General features: G+C 37.1%; 1 protein-coding gene across 2 annotated transcripts in view; it reads right to left on the bottom strand.

Moving 5' to 3' along the window:
- The window catches only part of SMC1B (structural maintenance of chromosomes 1B), a 34,190-nt gene extending 13,608 nt beyond the window's left edge, over nt 1–20,582 (bottom strand). For both annotated transcript variants that reach the window (XM_062634930.1, XM_062634929.1), the window contains exons 1-15: nt 20,327–20,582; nt 18,485–18,673; nt 17,843–17,955; nt 16,660–16,863; nt 16,066–16,304; nt 15,337–15,592; nt 13,820–13,960; nt 11,482–11,564; nt 10,278–10,485; nt 7,589–7,774; nt 5,855–6,034; nt 4,691–4,837; nt 3,944–4,081; nt 3,331–3,447; nt 958–1,064 (exon numbers count right to left, since the gene is read on the bottom strand). In XM_062634930.1, the coding sequence (XP_062490914.1) occupies nt 958–1,064; nt 3,331–3,447; nt 3,944–4,081; nt 4,691–4,837; nt 5,855–6,034; nt 7,589–7,774; nt 10,278–10,485; nt 11,482–11,564; nt 13,820–13,960; nt 15,337–15,592; nt 16,066–16,304; nt 16,660–16,863; nt 17,843–17,955; nt 18,485–18,673; nt 20,327–20,435 (2,417 nt within the window). In that variant the 5' untranslated portion in view covers nt 20,436–20,582. The remainder of the gene's footprint in view (nt 1–957; nt 1,065–3,330; nt 3,448–3,943; nt 4,082–4,690; nt 4,838–5,854; nt 6,035–7,588; nt 7,775–10,277; nt 10,486–11,481; nt 11,565–13,819; nt 13,961–15,336; nt 15,593–16,065; nt 16,305–16,659; nt 16,864–17,842; nt 17,956–18,484; nt 18,674–20,326) is intronic.
- Nucleotides 20,583–20,665: the final 83 nt, after the last annotated feature.

Consider the following 20,665-nt stretch of genomic DNA (forward strand, 5'->3'; position numbering starts at 1 on the left):
CAGAAAAGCTGTGGCTGCCCTATCCCTGGCTGAATGGGGCTTTGAGCAACTTACTCTAAAGGAAGTTGTCCCTGCCCACGGCAGACAGGTTGAAACTAGATGAACTTGAAGGTCCCTTCCAACCCAAAGCACTCTGTCTAAGACAAGGCCATGCAAAATTTTCCTCTTTTCACTGTTCTATTACTAGCTTCATACACTTCACCAGACTTCAGTTCTTGCAAACATAAGTAAATGACCAAATCACTTCAGCCAGCAGGTGCTTTAACTGGAACTAAACGTACTGCATTACTACCTCACTGCAGCCCTAACCAAACACATGTTCGGACTACTTTCTGAAAACCAGTCAGTGAATCTCTTAGCAGCTGAAGAGATAGCTGAAAAGAAAATGGAGTTCAGTACTACCCATTATACTAGTCATGTTGAAAAGGCGTATTTCCTACAAATGACACCTGTAGTACAAAGAAATAGTTCATTTTAACGTTCTCATTCTTTAAATTTGTTGGCCTGTGACATATGCCTGTCAGAGGGGAACACCAGTTGAGGTTGCCTGTGAGAAAATATCCTAATTTCCTTAATAGTATATTCTTCTACCAAATCACTTCATCTCACACCCAGCTCTCCTTTAAGCTTTTTAATATACAAGTGAGCCTCAACACCATCCTTTTCTATGCCATTTTTCTATGTGGATTTTATTAAAATACTTTTTGCTTTATTTTCCTACAACAGGGTTACCAAAATAGCAAATGTTACCTTTCCAGGTTGTTGCAAACTATCACTGACTTTAACTGTCAGATAAACCCAAACCATTGCAGTGCTACTGCTCACTAATCCTTGCAGTGCTAATACAACCTTTTACAATCTTTTAGGTTTTTGTGGTATTTCCTGTGATGGAGGGAATTTGCCGGTGTGCCCAATCTAATACAAATAACTTTTTAACATTTCAGTTACAGATACCACCTTTTCTTATCAATCTCCTCTTGTTGTCTCACATGTTCTTGTTCATACACACGAATATTTTCTATACCAATTTCTTCACAGAATTCCCGGAAAACAGAATCTTCAACCTTCAAACAAAAAGAAATGGAGCAAAAATTTTTCATGCTATCCTGCAACCAGTCAAACATCTAGACAATCACTTCAGTTTACTGTTTCTGTCTGTTGTTCTCCGTCCAATGAGGAAGAGAAAGCTGAATGGTATACAGGACACTAATCAGATACATCAGGTTTCCCAGTGTAGCTCGGTTCTTTGCTCCAGTCCTTTCAAGTGATTCATAAATGTTAATTACTATGTTCCATTTATAGCAAAGCCACAGCAAAAGACCTGCTACGGAATCTCTTATTTCTTAATTATACAGCAAATACTAACAAAAGCTTCAGCCAAAACCAATCTTAAAATTTTAATGAAAGACTTCAGCAGTTAAAGAGTAGGTACAGTGTATACGGCAAGACTGAACAAAGAAACAGCAACAGCCTACAGCATTTGAAAGACAACTTAAAATTTTGTTCAGTCCATTGGGTTAACTTCATAGGTCAAAACCTAAGTATTATTTATATTGTTTTGATATGCAGGCAGGTTTAACCAGGTATCAAACAAGCATACAACAATCTTCAAAACAAAACAAACCCCAAAACCACAAACAACAACGACAATCAAAAAAGAAAACCCAAAAAAAAAAACCAAAAAAAAAGCCAAGAAAAACCAAACCCCAAACCCCCAACACCCAAAAAAGCCCCAAAACACCCCTCCTTCCTCAAAACTTCTTCCTCCTCAAACAAAAACCCAAAACCCAATGAAATAAGGAATTTCTTTACAATCATCATGCATACCACTCTCTCAGAATAGTAAGAGTGCACAGAAAATAAAGCACAGATATTGGCTACTTCTCAAGAAAGGAATCCTCACTCTGTGCTGCTCTTTATCTACTTTTCTAGTATACACTGGCATAACAGGTCATCATCTAGACATGACATCCATAGAATTCAGAACAAAGCGCTCTAGCAGTGCCGAGAACCGTTCTCAGCTCTAGAAAGCTGACACAGAGCTCTCTTCCTAATGGCATGAGCATGCCTGATCTATTTTGCATGTGGGTTGCAGACCTGATGGATCTTCCAATTAAAAGAGATCAATAGAGGATTTCCATTAAGACACTGAATGGGACCTGCCATGACTGCAGTGAGAATGCTTTTCAGGAGGACAGTCACATATGCAAGGACTGTCTAACTGGTGGATGCACTGATTACTGAGAGATCTGCAACTCTTCTGGGTGCTTACAGAGTTTAGTGTACATACATGCTGTCACAGATCCACATCCGCCAGGAAGACTTCACACCAAAGGAAAATTACAGTTCAGTCAAGCAATCATGCTGCGTAAATATCTCTCCACAAAAAGGAGAGGTCCTGTGACTACAGTTTCTTACAAAGAATTTGGTTGTTAGGAGCCTGAGAAAGAATAAACTGGTATCAAAATTTACCCCAAAACCTAGAGAGTAATTTGCTGGGATTTAATCTACAGCTGAAGCTTGAACTTAGAGCTTAAAGCTGCAAACTACAATGGACTGTGCCTGCTCAACAGTAAGAAGTGTAAATCATATTTATTAGCAGACCAGGAGAAGGTGGGGGAAAACCAACCAAACTTCTTGAAACTCAAAAATTTTCTCCTATGTCAAATGAAATGAAATTATAGTTTATACATTAAGCATATATATATATAAAGCTTAATTTAATAATCTAATATTCAAGAAGTACATGATTTGGGTGGTTTGTGTTTGGCACGTAACAGTCACAGAATTTTGATTTTAAGGAAACTGATTTGCAAAGCTTTGATACATACATACGAAGATCCAACTGCACCTCTGTTCACAGTTACCTTGATAAGAAAGGCAAAGAATGTAGGAAGATTGTTGGAGTAACTTATAACCCTTTTCACAGAATCACAGAATCAACCAGGTTGGAAAAGACCTTCAAGATCACCAAGTCCAACCACTCCCCAGCACTGCCAAGGCCACCACTAACCCATGGCACTAAAGGCCTCATTTGCAGTCTGTGAACACCTCCAGGGATGGTGATACTTGTCTCAGTTTGAGCTGCCAATGAGATCTCTCACTACCCTGGTGTTTGCTGCTACTCTGGTTGGGCAAGGGACAGCAAGGCAGGGGGGTGGGAAACAGAGCTGCAAACACTGCACATCAAGCTAAGAAAGTCACAAATTTTACATATACATCTTGTTTACAAAGTTAAAAGTTGCTCACTTTCTAAAAGTCAGCAGTAACAGAAGGAAGCTTCTGCAGTACAACAGCATAAGCTGTCATGACTAGGACAGGAAGCATTACCTCATCAATTTTTTTCTGAAATTCTTCTATTTTTTCTTTTCTTTGTGCTACTGCTTCCTTCAGCATATCATGCTGAGACTCAATATTTACCAGTTCACTTTCCAGTTTTGATTTCTCCTAGATAAAAAGAAAGGAAAAAGATGGTAATTTTTCTTAATAGGATGGTCAACCTTCTGGAAAATAAGAGAAGGTTCTGTTCCAGAATAACTGTATTTTTCTGATTAAAAACACTGAATACTTTCTTCTACAATGCCACTTACCCACTATTATTGCCAATCTGCATGCAACCATTACAGTTTTCATGAGCAGAAAAACAAGTTACCCAAGTATCATTTAAAGTGTGTTTTGACTTACAGACTAAATGATAAACCAATCTTACCAGAAATTCAAATTTAAAACCTAAAAGAGAACAAGCCTCACGTAAATTACTTTGTAATCTTGGTGGAGGTTTTTTGTATTTTATTAATTCCTCAGTCATAACTGCTGTATGTAGAACTTGAATACTACTTCCTTAAGTAGCTTTTTCTAATTCCTTTTATTTCACTAGTAATTACAGCTTAGGCAAAAAAATGCAACTATTAAACACAAAAATTATAAAGGCTTAGTACCATACCGTGTAGAGATTAGCGAGATGTTTCTTTTTAATAAGCTCTAATTCACTCTGTGAGTATTTAAGTCGTGTCTGTGTTCCATGGCATTGAGCATACAACTGCTTCAAGTCAGCCTCCTTACGTTTGATCTTCATTAAGTCCTAGAAAAATATTACAACATGAGAAAAAGCATTTGAAACAAACCATGACTTATTTGGAAATTACTCTTTTTCAGACTTATGCACTACATAAAGCTAGCCTCACTGACATAGGCCCCATTCAAGGCAAATGCTGAGAACATTTGTAATATTAGATACCAATTTTGTAACAGATTTATTTCTCAGAAGAAAGCAAACATTTACAAATTCCTGAATTCTTGCTCTATCCCTCTTCCAAAATACCTCAAGTATGATAAATCATGTTACACTGACAGGTTTTGGTTTGTGCAAATATTTTTACATTGACAGCATCTAGCATCTTCTTCACTAAAAGTTTTCAGGTACTCTGAACAACAGCTTTTTTTCCTTGAAACTTTTCTCAGTGTTGTCCTGGCTCTCCACCTCTGTCATACATGAACCAACCCACTAGGAAATAACAGAGACCCCCAGTTGATTATTATTAACTAGAAGAGGATAAACAACTATTACGTCCTGTCTGCATCTTCTGGAAGTTTTGAAAATTACCTTTTAGAAAATCATCTTCCCATAGCTGAATTAAATGATTTAAATCCTTTATGCTTTTTGCAGTTAAGTGCTTTTTAAGAGACCTACCTTTAGCTCATTAATCAAGCTATCTCTTCTTTCTTTCATTGTATTAATTTCTTTATCATCCCAACATCTAGCTTTAAATCTTAAATCACTTGATCCTCCAGAAATCACTCCAGACTTCAAGAATAAAGTTCCGTCAAGAGCCACTGTCTGGAAGACAAAAGAAAAATAAAATTAAAATCAAATACATCTGAATACAAAGCAGCCAAAACATGACATGAACTAGTGCCCCAGATAGGGTGGTTAAGCAAGCATCAACCACATTTTAGTGGGACTCCAACATTCTTTCCTGTTCCAAACCTGCTAACATGAGATACATGAAGCTACAAAAAAAATCCATTGTTTCTTGGCACTAGTCACATTTTGGTGTTACTGCTACTAATCAGAAAAGGAAATTAAATGGTATAACTTCATTTTATTTAGGAAATTAATATGAGACATTTGTGTATACAGTGACAACTTCGAAGGCTATGTCTGGCTTAGTAGAGTAAAAAAAGCAATGTGATAATGGAGTAGAGGAAAGCAGCTCATCTGTAAACAGAAAGGAGAAATTTTAGTAAAGAACATAGGTGGTTTTGTGACTTGATTCCAAGTAAAAATGATTTCACAGTCACCTTTGACTTAAGACTGTTGTAATGAAGATTTTAAAAGGTTTACCAAGTGCATAAAAGGTTTCTACAGACTATCTACAGCAACAGTGATAAGCGTAAGAAGAAAGAAGTGCAGGAAAAATCAGAGAAGCTTCAGCCCACACAACACAGTCTGCATTTACAACTAATACATTCTGTCAAAGATTTTAAATAATTTTTGAAAGAGTTCCTTCATAAAAAAGCTAGTAAGATTGTTTGTATTGTTAAATCAGACAGTTTAAAGAACAGAATTACTCCTCCTTCTCCTCCTTTTCACCCCGAGGACCATACCAAGAAACGTACTTGGACACTATCTAATTTGCCTCCTTTTCCCAGGAAATCACTAAAACCTACTATCATACAGAGGAAAACATAACCATGTGAAATATCTGGGGGGTGGCTTATTTATGTGGGAATAGACTAGACAGCATAGTATAATTCTGCAATACTTTGTGGGATGTTTATAGAAGAATTATTTAAATGGCATCAAATACATAACTGCAGTGAAAAACATATGAAACAAAATTCAGCTTCTTACTTTCAACCTCACTGGTCCATCAAATGCTATTTGTTTTGCTTCTTTAACTGTTTCACAGACCAAGCCATTCCCACTCACAAACTGAATCACTTTTTTCAGTGGAGCAAATGGAGTTTGTACAACATCCACCATCATTTTAGCTCCTTTTATCTCTCTTAACTTTTCGTTGATTGGTTTAACCTGTAAAGCAAGTAAGCAATGTTTAGATAGACAACTATAACAATGTTATAACCTTCCATTTGACCAGGCTGCTCAACACCCCATTCAGCCTGGCTCTGAACACTGCCAGGGATGGGGCAACCTGTGCCAGTGTCTCACCACCCTCAGAGCGAAGAATCTTTTCCTTAATAGGTAATGCAAATCTCCCCTCTGTCAGTTTAAAGCCACTCCCCTTTGTCCTGTCGCTACATGCCCTTGCAAAAAGTCCCTCTCCAGATTTCTTCTAGGCCTCCTTTAGGCACTGAAAGCTGTTCTAAGGTCTCCCCAGAGCCTTCTCTTCTCCAGGCTGAGTAAGCCCAACTCTTTCAGCCTGTCTTCACAGGAGAGGTGCTAAAGCATTCAGGTCATCTTTGTGGCCCTCCTCTGGACTCTCTCCAACAGCTCCACATCCTTCTTATGTTAAGGTACCCATAGCTGGACACAGGACTGCAGGTGGGGTCTCAGAAGTGAGGTGTAGAATCACCTCCCTCGATCTGCTGGCCACACTCCTCTTCCTGCAGCCCGACAGAAAGTTGGTTTCTGGGCTGCAAGCACACACTGCAAGCTGATGTTTTTTGTTGGCCAACACCCCCAAGTCCTTCTTCTCAATCCAGTCCCTGCCCAGCCTGTTATTTGTGCTTGGAATGAGTAGAGTGGATGAGGCCTACAGGCAGTTAGAAGCAGTGTCATATCTGGTATCTAAAGAAACATATTAGTATTTCTCAGTTGCATGGCTACTCAACAGTCTTTGAATGATCATAGCAAGTGAAATAGGTGCCTAAGGAGCGGAAAAATTAAGTGTCACTTCTGTGTTCAAAAAGGGGCAAGAAAGAGGACCCAAGGGACTACAGGATAGTCAGTCTTACCGTGATCCCTGGGAAGATGATAGAGCATCTAACCCTAGAAACCATTCCCAGGAACATAACAAAAGTCTTGGAGGACTATTCAGCATGGATTCACCAAGTTGGTTATGTGTGACCAACCTGATGGCCTTCTATGAAATGACTGGCCTGGCAGATGAGGGGAGAGCAGCAGATACTGTCTACCTAAACTTCAGGAAGTCTTCCAGCACCGTCTCCTGCATGATCGTCATAGGGAAGCTGATGGAATATGGACTGGCTGACAAACAGTGTGGTGGACTGAAAACTGGCTTGGACAGACAGATCCACAGGGTGGTAATTGGTGGCATAAAGTCCAGTTGGAGGCCAGTAACTTGCCACATCAGAACTAGGACCAATCCTGTTTAACATCTTTACTATCTGAATGATGATGGAGAACCACATTTGGGCAAGTTTGCTGATGGCAAAAAAATAGAGGGAATAGCTGACACACTAGGGGCTCATGCAGCCACCCAGAGGGACCTCAGTAGGCCGGAGAAATGGGTCAACAGAAACCTCATGAAGTTCACCTCCTAAGTGCTTTCCCCTAACAGTTAAGACTATTTTAGTTATGCTTAAATGAGCCAAGATAAAGATTTACAAGTGTATTAACTTGCTCATGACAGAAGAAAAAAAAAAATTAAAAAAAAGTACTTACATCGAGGTAATCCAGAGCAAGAAAAGTTTCAGGTTCAGCTCGTTCTTGTTTTAGGAAGCGAATGCAATCTTTTGCTGTTTTTTCAGTGGCAACAACAATAGCAGTCATATATTTGCCAAATACCTTGGTAACAGCAAGCTGGTACTTTTTATGAATAGGATGACACAGGTCGATCAGTCTTCCAAACTGAAGATAAAAATACAAAGAAATATTAGTATGTTACTTTAGATATCAAATAATATTTCTGCATGCAAGATGCTGAAGTATTAAGAGGAAAATGTCACATATCTACGAGCTGCACTCTCCTACAATAGCTGCACATCAGAAAAATTGTAGTAGTCATCTATCCAAACTGCAAAGTATGCCTTCAAATCTGAAGGGAGGGTTTTAACTTTTTTCCTCAAGATTAACGTTACGCACCTCAATGTTTTACTCGACTTAGCACACAAAAGCATGACAGTGACAACAGCGAAGTCGGCCAAGTTTCTTTTCTGGAGAGGAAGAGAAGTATCTAACAGACACTAAGATCTTTGAATGACAATAAGGTCTTAAATAAATAGAACTATTAGCTGGAAAATGGTAGCAACAGAGACACTGTTCCAGTTTTAACCCAAAAAAGCATCTTCTTTCTTTAGTAGCATGAAAAGAATAAGAATTGCTTTTCTTTTACTGCATAGTCCAAAGCATCAAACCTGTTTTGCCATATATTGATATACCACCACCACAGATAGAACGACTTGGTTCTTTGCTATACATGCTCTCACTGAAGGTGTTTTGTTCCATTTCTGTAATTATAGGTATAGTTGAACTTTCCCTGAATAATTAAAGGTATATTCCGAACATTTTAACATATAAATTTGATTTTTAAGACATTCAAAACTATACAGAGGATCTATATACTTTCAGACACAGGCATTTAAATCCAGCTGGAATGCCATATTTACATGAAAACATCTGCCTGAGCTGCAGATAGAAACACCCAAGTAGATGGGCTGACAGCCCAACTGAATCTGTAACAATCACAACCTTACAATTAAAACTACCAATGTAGGAATGCCATTCTGAAAATTAAATTGTAAAAAAAAGTAATCCGCTATAAAAGTCACTTTGTTCATCAGAAAAATCCATGAAAATGCACGTCACTCATACATGTGGAATCCCAGAACTGCACGGCTGTTTCAGTACCTGGATCGTTCACCAACCATTACAAGATTATTTTATCAGAACGGAAGCTTTAAGATGGACATAAAATCTAGGTATTTTAAAGCAGTATGCCATTTTTCACCAATGAAATCCAGAAGACAGACACCAAGATTTCCTCCAGTTCTGCCTGAGTATTTAGTTCTGTAAACCTGAGCCTAAGGAGCAGCTCAGAAGACATCATCACTTTATATGCTGGTGTTGGGAGAACTATTGCAGGAACAAGGGTAATTGAAGCAAGTATTGTTTAGACTTTCTCTAATCAGATAGATTATATAACCAATTTTACTCATCTATTTTTTACATATTAGAAGCCATCATATCTGTAAGTACTTTTAAATTTGCAGCTCCTGAAGGAAAAATAAGAAAACATCCTAAATACCAGCTGTCCTTTAAGCCAGCAAGGTATTACCAGTCTGATCCAGCTCTTTTCAAATAGGGTACAATACAAAAAGCGAGCAAAAAGACACATATCAAAATCATAATTTTTTTTAACATCTCATTAACATGGATTAAAAGGTTCTGAAGAACAGCTGAAAAGTTTTGTTGTTCTTCACTCCTTGGTCTTTTGTAAAACCTCAGAACCTGGTGTCTGATCCTGTTGTTTTTTCAAGAGGTTAAGGATTTGCTTTTCAGCTCTGTAAAGAACTGGATCAGACTGCTGACACCTTGCTGGCTTAAAGGAGAGCTGGTGTTCAGAATATTCTCTTTCATTTTCATTTATGTTCTTATGGCAGCACTAGGAAGCAAATATGTAACCTTTAAAACGAGAAGAGGGGGGACCTTCCCAGCTTGTACAGCTCAACTACATATATCAGAAAGGATTGATTATACTGACATACTCAGAGACCAACTATTCAATTGATTCATTAAAAAATTCTTATTTAGGATCGCTGCCTACATTGGAGGAAATACTTTTTTAAGTGTCAATAAAAAGGTATAAATATGCCTCACAATCAGTGTCTGCTCACGATTCACAAAATCAATACACAGAACACTTTATGGCATTACTAAGGACTAATTTAAGTAAAATATGGTAACTGATAAGCAAAGACAGACCATTTGGTAAAATAAAAATTTCATGCACCTACACAACATTGTCCTTTGGAAGAAGCATTCCTTATAGAATAAATGGTCTCTCAGATAACCCTCCCATTCATTTGTTCAAAATAAGTCAGTCAAAAATATATGTGAAGACAGAAGAATATAAAACCAGAAAGAAAAAGGAAACAAATGGCACAAAAATCACACAAGAGATCAAAATTATTCTTTGATGAAATCAGTAATATATTCTGGTAATTGTGAAAAATAATGACAGTTTATGGTGCTATTCTTTCAGCAATACTATTTCACCAAGTACACCTAACAAGCATAAAGTTTAAAAGAATATTCAAGACAGTCTCATTTACTCTAGCTGCTTATTCAGTCTAAAGTAGAACTCTCAAATCTTGCTTCTAAAATAAGGCTTTAAATGAGGCCATTCAATTACCACAGAATCCGGATATAGTCTTTTGAGACTTTCCAGGATCTCTGCTCTCATTTGCTGACGCCTTCCTTCATGGTAATCCATTCTGGCATTCTGCAGCTCACCAACTATTTTATTCAATTCTTCATTCACTTCAGCCATTCGTATTGTTGCATTTTCGATTTCCTTAGTTAGTACTTCCTCTTGCTGCTTTTTTTCTGCTAATGATTCACTTCAAAAGGAAGCAAAAAAAGGAAAACAATTTACTATTTCATTTATACAAGCTTTTACGTTATGAAAGTAAAGGCATTCTATGGTCACAAACTACAAAAATCATTAAAAACCTGAAGTATCTGTATGAAGTTACTTATACAAGTTGCATTCTGAAGTATAAGCTATTTTTAAGGTTTCAAAATTGAGTTCAAGTGAGAGGTTTTGCCTGTGTAATATACAACCGTATCATTTTACCCTGCATCAATAAAAGGTCTGGTATTGGAAAAACTAGAAGGATTGAGAATTCTCATGCAAAATTATTACTCACCTTACACACTTGCCAAAATCACTAAGACTTTACTGCACTCTACTACAAGTACTTAATTAAAATAATTTTTACATCACACCAATCACAGTGGGTCTGCTGCTCTGAGTCCATGACAGAACTCTGTTCAGTACACAGACAGCATTAAGCCAAAGCACACATTCCAGATGCACAGAAAAAGATTGGCTGGGGGAAAAAAAAATAAATAATCTCTCCAGATCATCTACTCTGACCTCCTGCACAAAACACAGGCTACCATCAAAAGTCACCAGGTTGCTCAGACAGTAAAAATCAAGTCAAAGACAAGACCCAGGAACGGAGACCTGAGCTGCTAATATGCAACATAAATATTAATGCTTTCCAGAGCAGCACCACTGCAGTATTACTCTGCCCTCTTACTCAAAATTTGTAAACAAATAGCCCCACAGTGATGCAATTTACACACCTACAAGAAATTTGAAGCAATTATAAAACTAGTTTCAAACAAAATATGGATAAGGCATCAGACCTCCTGCTTTATTTTAACAGGAAAAGTAACTGAAATATTAATCAGAACTATGATGAATTCTCATTTGGATTAAAATTTTAAAGCACAGAAAAGAATTAAGAAATAATAAGAAACCTGTTATGTCAATCTGAGAATATGTAATATGCCAGAATTCCAATTAGCTTTTCATTTTTTAAACATACGTGCATATCTTGGCATATTCTTCCAACTTCTCTATCCGTTTTTTATGCTCTTCTACCTGTTCCACAGTCTGGTTTATGTTTTCCTATGCAATCACAAACAGATGTGTTAAAAACAAACCAGAGGAAAATGACAGTTTTACAGCAAGGCAAAACTGTGAACTCAGAACAAATACTGAGACAGTTTTTTTTCCTCACTTGTTCGTATTTCATGCTGAAGCAGTAACACCTCTTTTCAACAGTAAATGCCATATTGCACCATGAATAATTATTTTCTCAATGTCGTTGGATTTTTCATGTTTGGCTACAGTTCAGAGAAAGTCTCTTCAGCACAAAGAATCAAATAAAACAGAATCAAATAAAACAACTTTAAACATACTGTTAGTAAATTACAGGTGTTAAAAAAAGAAAGGTACTTTTCTTGGCACAAGATTAACAGAAGCTTCTTCCTAAGGACACATTAAAAATTTGACGTAGAGGTTCCAACCTGATACAACAGCACTGTACTAAAAAACTAAGAGTGAAACAAGTATTCTCAGTTACTCAAATTGAATAAAAAGACATTAACTAAAGCATGTAAAAGAAAAAAAAATAGTTACCTACACATTTTAATAAGCCTTAATTCTGAAATCCTTGTAACATTTGGAGAGTCCATAGCCTCTTTGTGTACCCACTTCAATGTTTGACTGCCCTCAATATGAAATAGTTTACCGTATAGCTATTCAGAATTCTAAGCTGTGCCTGTTGTCCCCCATCTTATCACTATAGGTACCACTCTAGTAAGAGCGTGACACTCTCTTATTCATACCCTCCCATTAAGTAGCTGCAGACAGTAATAAGGTCTCCCTTTCACCTTTTCTTCTCCAGGTGAAACAGAACCAGTTCTCTCAGCCTCTATTTATAAGCCAGGTGCTCCAGCCCCAGCCAGCTTGGGGGCTCTCTGCCAGACTCAATCCAGATCATTATCCTTCCTGTACTGGGGAGCCCACAGTCGGACTGAGCATGTTAGATGTGGTCACACATACTGCATTGTGAAGAGCGATCACCAACTGCCAGTAGTACAGATAATTAATGTCAAGTCTGAATGGTCAGGCATGCATTTTATGAACTCTCAATTATTCCTTGTTTCCTTCTCAACAGGGATTTGCCAAGTTTTAGACACACAAGCAATAGAGTTTATTTCACTTCTAGATACTAATCAGGTTTTCCTGCTAAGTAGTACTTCAAAAAGTAGAATTTTATCAAGATAAAAAGGATGTACAATCATTAACTTAGATATCATGGCAAGAATGACTTTACATCCTCACAGATACACAGTAAAATATAGACTTTTCCATACAAACAAGTTTATATCTACAAGAATGAGGTGTTAGAAACTCTCAGAAATTAGAAAGTCTCATCTGATGGATTTGTAAATTTTCTCAACATAAAGAGACTCCTCTAAACCTTGACTCTACAATTAAACATGTTCCTCTCTGACTCCTTAGTAGATGACAAAACTGCAAAGTTAGCACAGTCTGGAGGGGAAAAAAAAAAAAAGGTGGGGGAGAGGGGGAAGAAAGAACCCCCAGAACACTGAATATGGCAGAGTTTTCAGCAAAAGGCAGATTATCAACTGAGTTTCTATCCTTTTCAGCAAAAGGCAGATTATCAACTGAGTTTCTATCCTTTCTACTTCTATCAGAAGCCCCATGCAAAGTTGAACTATGAGTTGGGAAATAATTTTTTTCTAAGAAAACTTCAGGCATGGTGACCAAGTCACAGTCAAAAATGTAGGTATTTTATTGTCACGTGTGGATCTGCAATGATAAAAGAAATCAGAGACAAAATGACAGCAATGATATGTGTTCACACCAAAAACCCTGCCTCTGAAGGGCAACAGAGGAGTGGACAAGAAGGAGGTTTTTCCAAGTACAACACACTTGTATGCACAACTGACCTTAAAACATTTCCATCAAAAAGGTAGCTGTGATCAAAATACGCATCTAAATGGTGTGAGTATCATACAGAGGTCCAACAGTGGCAGAGCGTCTCAAAAAATATACTTACAAAACCAGGAACTGATTAGAGTCAAGCATATATTCTGCATAACTATATCAGATTAGAGGCAAAGCTTTCAAAACAAAATCCTCAGTGCAGACTCACACAGCCATTCTGAGAACAAATTTAGAAGCCATTTTGCTAAGCCTGTTGCAACATGAAAACTAAACTAACATTTGCAATGTAACTCCTTCACTGAGGATGTGTTCATGACAAAGCATTTATACAGACATTTATACCAGAGGGAAAGGTAGAGAAACATTCTTCTCCTTAACACATAATTTTAGCTTGATGCAAATACCTCAACTTCTTTTTTCTTCCTCCAATTAAGTTTCAGCCTTTCTTCATCTGCTTTTTGCTCCCAACGAAGCTTTTCTAGCTGCTGGTTTAGAGTAGCTACTTTCTTTCTTACTATTTCCTTTAGCTCTTTGTAACGCTCCAACTGGACAAACAGAATAAACAAATAAATTCATTCCACTGAAAGTGGGAAGGTTCAAGTTCAGTTATACTCTCAATTAATAATTGCCTCCTTTATCATAATTAAGAGTATGAAAACCACCCAATTCTCCAGAAAACCTATCTACTAATTGTGCTATAAAAAGTTATACTTTATGAGAGATTCAATACAAAACTTGCACTTAATAGTTCTTGCCTACAGTCTTGTTTTAGGCTTCTACTGACTTATTTTTCAGGGAAGTTTGTATTTTACAGTACTTCACAGTAAATCTTAAGACTAACACTAAGTTTCTGCACAGCCCAAAATCAGTGCAAATTTGCTGTTTGGTATTATAAATACCAATTTTCATGTTGTATCTATCTGTATATATACTTTTTTCTTTTAAGGTAACTATAAATAGTTTAAACAATACTGCAAAGATATTTCTAGATGACCAAATGTCTCTAAAGTTCAAAGTGAGAAGACTAACAAACTAAAACAACCCTGCTGGGTTCTCCCTTGATTGATCAGAAACAATCTTAAGGAAGAGGCAGTGGAGAAAAGCTAGCACTTAGTTTTAAAAGTGTTTCTGGCCACATGGTTGCAAAAATAGCTTTTTCAAACATGAATGTACTGCAAAGTGATGCGGTCCTTTTCTTCTAAAGTAACTTAAAATAGCTCACTTCCAGATTCTAACCCACAGTAGATGCTACACACACTACAAAGTCTTGTTTACAATTTCAGTGTCTTCTTTTTCCCTAATTGAAGGCGTATTTCTGTACCCCAGATGACAAGCCATTACTCAAATATTACATCAAATATTACTCTGAAGAAGGGGAAAACAAACCAGACCAAACAACCTAACCATGGATAACCACATGTAGCTACAACCCAAATATACAGATGACAGCTCCCGCGTACAACCCTTCTGAAATTTCCATCAAACCCTTCTCAACTTCCAGTTCACCAAGAATTCACTACTTCACTATTCATACAATATGGTATCTTCTCACATTGTTTAGCAGACATTCTTCGCACCCTAGGAGAGGTGCTTATCATTTGCAATCTCACAATGGTGAATTTCTAAATATCTATGCATCTTAGATTTACTTCCCAGAAGTGTTCCAGATTTGGAACTTCTGTGAGATCTGACTTCAGCCCCCAGAAGGGGACAGCCCACTCCCCTAACAGGCTGCATCATCATTTCTCTTCTGCTGATGAAACAGTCCCTAAATAAAAGTTGTAATTTTCTTTTTGTTTGAGCTTAACAACAAAAGGATCATTAGAAATTACAGGTTACTGGTCAAACAACAGTTTCTCTGTCTTAAGTAGAGATTTTTGAGCTTCACTAGTAAACAGCACTTTTTGGTTTCCCAATTCACCTGACTTTCTCCTAGCTCAGTATCTGCTGCTCTCTGCAATATTTCTTCAGCTTTCTTCTCAAATGCTCTCCATGCCTTCTCAATATCATTTAATTCTGTCTCTAGTTCTTTTATGTTCTGCTTTTCCTTATCACAGGATTTCTCCTTGTCCCTTAGCAATTGTTTTGACATTTCTACTTTCTTGATTTGGTAGGAAGTGTTTTCCTTTGCTTTTATATAGAGGGGTCTCTGCTGAATCAGCGATGCTTCCAGAGTCCTAAAAAACCAAACAAACAACAAAACCAACAACCAAACCACAAAACCAGAATAAAAAAAACAGTTAACTACCACAAACCACATCCAAACCAACAAAAGCTCAACAAAAAAGAAATGGAATAACCCCCTTCCAACCACACAAACAAATTATCAGTTGTCACTGCAGTCACATACCCACAGTTGATTTTTTTTTCAATATCCACTGAAAACAGAAATTTAATGAAATAAAACCTTCTAAAAATTCAATAGAAAACAAGTATTTATATGATGACATTACTGACAACCTGGGCATGGTGGTGGAATTAAAAAATTAAATCACTGTCTAGATATTACTTTAGTAAACTGCTCCAAACTGAATTCCATAACATGGGATATCACCCAACTGCTGTAACAGGAAATGCACGCTTGTCAAACAATTCCCACTGCAAATTATGCTTTAGCTCAACTGTCAAAGAATGTGATCAGAAAACCTACTTCAGTTCTCTTTCCATGTTCTGCTGGTCTCTGTTTAGTACACCAAGCCTTTTCTTCTTGGCTCTAAATGCATCCTCTGCTGTAGAAAGAGACTCTTTTTTGAGACTAGCCTCCATGCTCTTTTCATCCAAACTCTTTTTCAGAAAGTAAATGTTTTTTTCATTGTGATAAAGCCTGAAAAGCTGCAACTCTATCTTTTCTTCGTCCAGTTCCTTGATAAGTGTCTGGTAATGCTCTGCCTACCAACATAAAAATTTTATTTGCGGTTTATAAATAGGATTTTTAATCATTAGCAGTTTAATTTCGAGTCCAAAGTAATATAAGATGATATACCAGTAACTGTATTCCACTAATGTGCACTAATCATAAAAATTACGTAAGTGAACTTAATTAGACTGGAAAACCTACACTTTCATTTACTTCATATTTTATATTAATTATATTACCGTACCCTTTCATACTTATTGTACCATACCGAAACAAATACTAGCTGAAAAACAACACAAGATTTTTGTTTTTAAGAAAACCTATATTTAAGTTCATAAAAAGATGTAAAATCCAATAACATGTAAAAAGGGAACAACTTTGAGCTACCTCCTGTTTCTCTATCTTTGCTTGCTTGCGTTCTGCTGCAATGCTTTTCTTCTTGTTGTAATTAAACTGTGCATCCTCTTCTGCTTGCTGCATTTTTTTCTTTTTTCGTTCATAGTCTTCAGCATATTCCCATGAATTACTGATCTGTTCAAAAAGTTGAGTTCTCTCCCGTGGCTTCTTCATCGCAATCGATTCTACTGTTCCCTAAAAACAAATTGGAAAAAAAAAAAAAAAAAGCAGCATTGTTTAAAACTAAATGTTTTACAATGTCACTAGAAGTCTTAGAAGAGAGGCTTTAGAAGGTCTATGAAAAACACCTTCAAACTAAATCAACCTAACATATGAATATGCAGAACGACAAGATTAAATCTTCTTAGACTCTTTCAAAGAACTGAATCTCATTTTAAATAAAAAATTAACACCCTCCCAGTATTTCAAAAGCCAGCTGAAATTAATGCACTACAAGATTACATAACTGTCAAAGTTATAGCACAGATTTCCCCATGCATGAGCTACTCAAATCTTCACTGATCTGAAGGAGTTACTATTTTCAATGAAGTACAGGAAATAGGGTTTGTGACTTTTTTTCTGTTTCTACAGTGGGCAAATGCCCTCATTCTCACAGTAGGAATCCATATAGAGGGTTTTTGTAAAAGCAAAAAAACTCAGTTCTTCCTTGGGAATTTTCCTCAGCAACTATAAGGAAGACAATCATGTGAAATATATTAATTTAAAGTATATGGCATTTCTGACATATATTGTTAAATACTTGTGAACTAACCCAGCAGGATTTTCAATCCTTACAAAAATTACTATAAATTTTCATTATCTTAACTAACAGGAGTGGTTTAAGATACAATTATCTTTTCTTATTTGTAATACTCTGAAAATTTAATATACTAAACATTTATAAATAGAGCACCACATTTTCTTATGTAGTCTTGATAACACAAGTACTTAATTTCTTCCAGACTAGCTTCTTTCTTACCAGTGTGCTCATGTACACACAAACCCCCATTAATTCCATTTTGTAGTCATGTAATCTTGGCCAAGGTCAGGAAAAGATGTATTGGCTTGAAATTATCTAAGGCTGCCCTCTTTTCTGTCAAACAGGTAACTAGGTATTCCTATGAAATAATCTTGGAAGATCTTCTTTTCTTTACAAAGTACCTTAAATGCTTACCTGGAAAATCAGGCAATTCCTAGCTTTGACAAGTATGCCTATTTTTTCAAGTTCAGATATGTAAGCAGATCGGCTGATAGACTTATTATTGAAAAGAAATTCAGAACAATTACCTAAAGATGGAAAGAAAAAAGAAATTACTAAAAAATGAATACAACATAAAATCCATAGGAAATGAAATAAACTAGTAAACAATTTAGCTATACAATTTCCTTAAAGAATAAAAGAGATTTCAATTACTCTCTTAGTCATGTCAATAAAAATTCTGGTTGCATACTTCCAAAAGGTATGAACAGATGCTTAAGTGCTTATGCCTGCAGCAAGGTGTCAGATCCCATTTTTTAGAGCCTATACCATCTACATATTTCAAGTGAATATCAACAGATCAAAGTATGGAGCAAAGAACTTGTATTAATCACTTGTTTAATTTTTTAACTTTGCCTCAGTATGTTTTTTCAATTATAACACTTGGCTATCAAAATGCTACTGAAGGACTGTAAGAAGTATCATGATACTCATGGGCTTAATCAACCCAAATACACAACAATATTAGGCATCTGAACTTCAAAGTTGAATATTCTTGGTCTCCATTTTTTATACATCAGACAAAAGAAAGTATGTGCAACAGAATCTACTACCTACCACGGATAACTCTTGAAAATGTTTTTTCTTCCCCATCTTCTTCACAATATACCATCTGCACACTAGCAGTAGAAGAAACTGGTCTTCCAACATGCGCTCCATGAATAAGTTCTCGAACACTTTTAACTCGCAAATTAGACGTCTTCTCGCATATCACAAAACTAACAGCATCCATTATGTTAGATTTACCTAAAAATAATAATAATAAAAGAAATGCTTTGACATGACAGAAATTAAAGGAGACATTTAACAATCAACTAAAAATCACATACATAAATGCAAAAGTCTTTACTAATTAATGTAATATTAATATTACACATAATAAAGAAATAATACACTGGCAGCAGATAAGCCTGTCTGTAATAAAAATAATCACAAAACTGATCTGTTGAACAAAGTTTTCTTACACAGGCATCCATCCCTAGAGGTTTTTACTTAAACTGAGCGATCAACATCGTAATCCTGATTTTCTGTTTTCCGTTATGTAATGCAGTTACTGAAGCTTGCTTCATAAACTATCACATAACAACTTTTCCAACATAACCCCAGTGTTCTAGAGAACGCAAATACTTTCCCAGATCAATTCACCACAGCAACAAAGTTCTCTGATGATATTCCTTGGCAAAAAATTCTCTTCATTTAATTCTCTGTTTTCCCCCTTTAGTCTTGAGCATTTCTGCTGAGAGCTTGATTATTTCCTGCTTTCAGCCTTGCTACTTGGCAACATTTTGATTTAATTCTCCAAAATGTCATAAAAGGAAGCATACTAAGGGGACAATAGGTGCATAAAATACACAATTCAGGGATAGCACAACATTCATAATTTTTCACCCAGATTAATCTATGAAACGTATTTAGATTTACCAGGAAGTGTACCTGGAAAAGTATCTATAATTTTGAGACTTTCCAGTATGGAACAGTGAGGACAGGATGATAAACAATATAAGAATTCTAAATAACAGTTACATTTATAGGTCTGACTTAAGTAGGCAAGTGAAAAAACAACAGTATCTAGATACCTAACTCATAAAATAACATTTCATTAACAGACTGGAGAAAGTAAGACCAAATGCTAATCCCATTTTGGCTCTCTGTTACGACAATGTTCACCTCCTACCATACTGCTCTCTGGCAAACATAATATAAAACCCCATAACGATCTGGAATCGCATGTAAAAACTATGGCTTTTGTGGGTTAAACTACAAAGCAGCTACCATCTTACAAAGCTACTATCGCTTTCCCAGAGGCATTTACTCACATGGCAAAACCCACAGACTCAAATAAAGCAGCACCTTTCCACTGCTACAGTTTACAACCTAAAGTATTGAAGTAAACCATCTTTAAGTGGCCTTAGTAAGTCAAACTACAATTTGGAGTGGCAAAGCCATGGGGCACTGTTTCAAAACAGCTCATTCTACAAGGGGTGAAAAGAGAAGGCAACTAAAACCTAAAATTCCTTTAATCAAGTTCCTTTAACCACTCCACCTCTGCCCCTCCATGCTGGAAAAAAATCTGTAATTCCAGTTGAAGAAGTAATGGCAGATCAAAAGCCTTCAAAATTTTGATTGGGCTACCATCCCCTTGGGTGCATGTAAAGGGATTTTAAGCAGGCCCATGAGCCTTTACTTCTCCTTCACCAAGCCCTGCAACTCTATTCCTCAACAAGCAAGCTGTAACCACCTCCGCCATTCAGTGCAGCCATGCTGGCCCTATTCCTGTGCCTGCACCTGAACTCCTACTGTTTCCTCCCCATGAGGCCTGTGGTAAGAGCCCCCGACTGAAACCTCAATCCTTATGGCTACACTGGAGAAACAGCCCCCCGCAGAGACACACGCTGCTACCTGATCCATTCGGCCCGATAATGCAGCTGAACTTCATGAAGGGGCCGATAACCTGCTGCCCCCGCCACGACTTGAAATCCTTCATCACCAGCAGCTTGAGGTAACCCATCGCTGCAACAGCAAGGGGCGAGGAGCTGAAACCCTTAGCTCCAGCGCTTTTCCACACCAACCCCAAGCCTTAAACACTCAACCAGTGTATTTTACTGGTTTATCTTCCGGGAGAAGGAAAATCCCCTCCGCGTGCACTCTGCCCTCAATTCCCCCATACCCCCACACGCCTCCCCTCAGCCGCCACCACCGACGCCGCGCCCCCAACGCCTCGTGCTCGCAGCCTCGAGG

The sequence above is a fragment of the Pezoporus occidentalis genome, unplaced genomic scaffold, assembly GCF_034315485.1.
Source record: "Pezoporus occidentalis ecotype Australia unplaced genomic scaffold, CSIRO_AGI_Poc_V1 ctg44, whole genome shotgun sequence".
Classification (NCBI taxonomy): domain Eukaryota; kingdom Metazoa; phylum Chordata; class Aves; order Psittaciformes; family Psittacidae; genus Pezoporus; species Pezoporus occidentalis.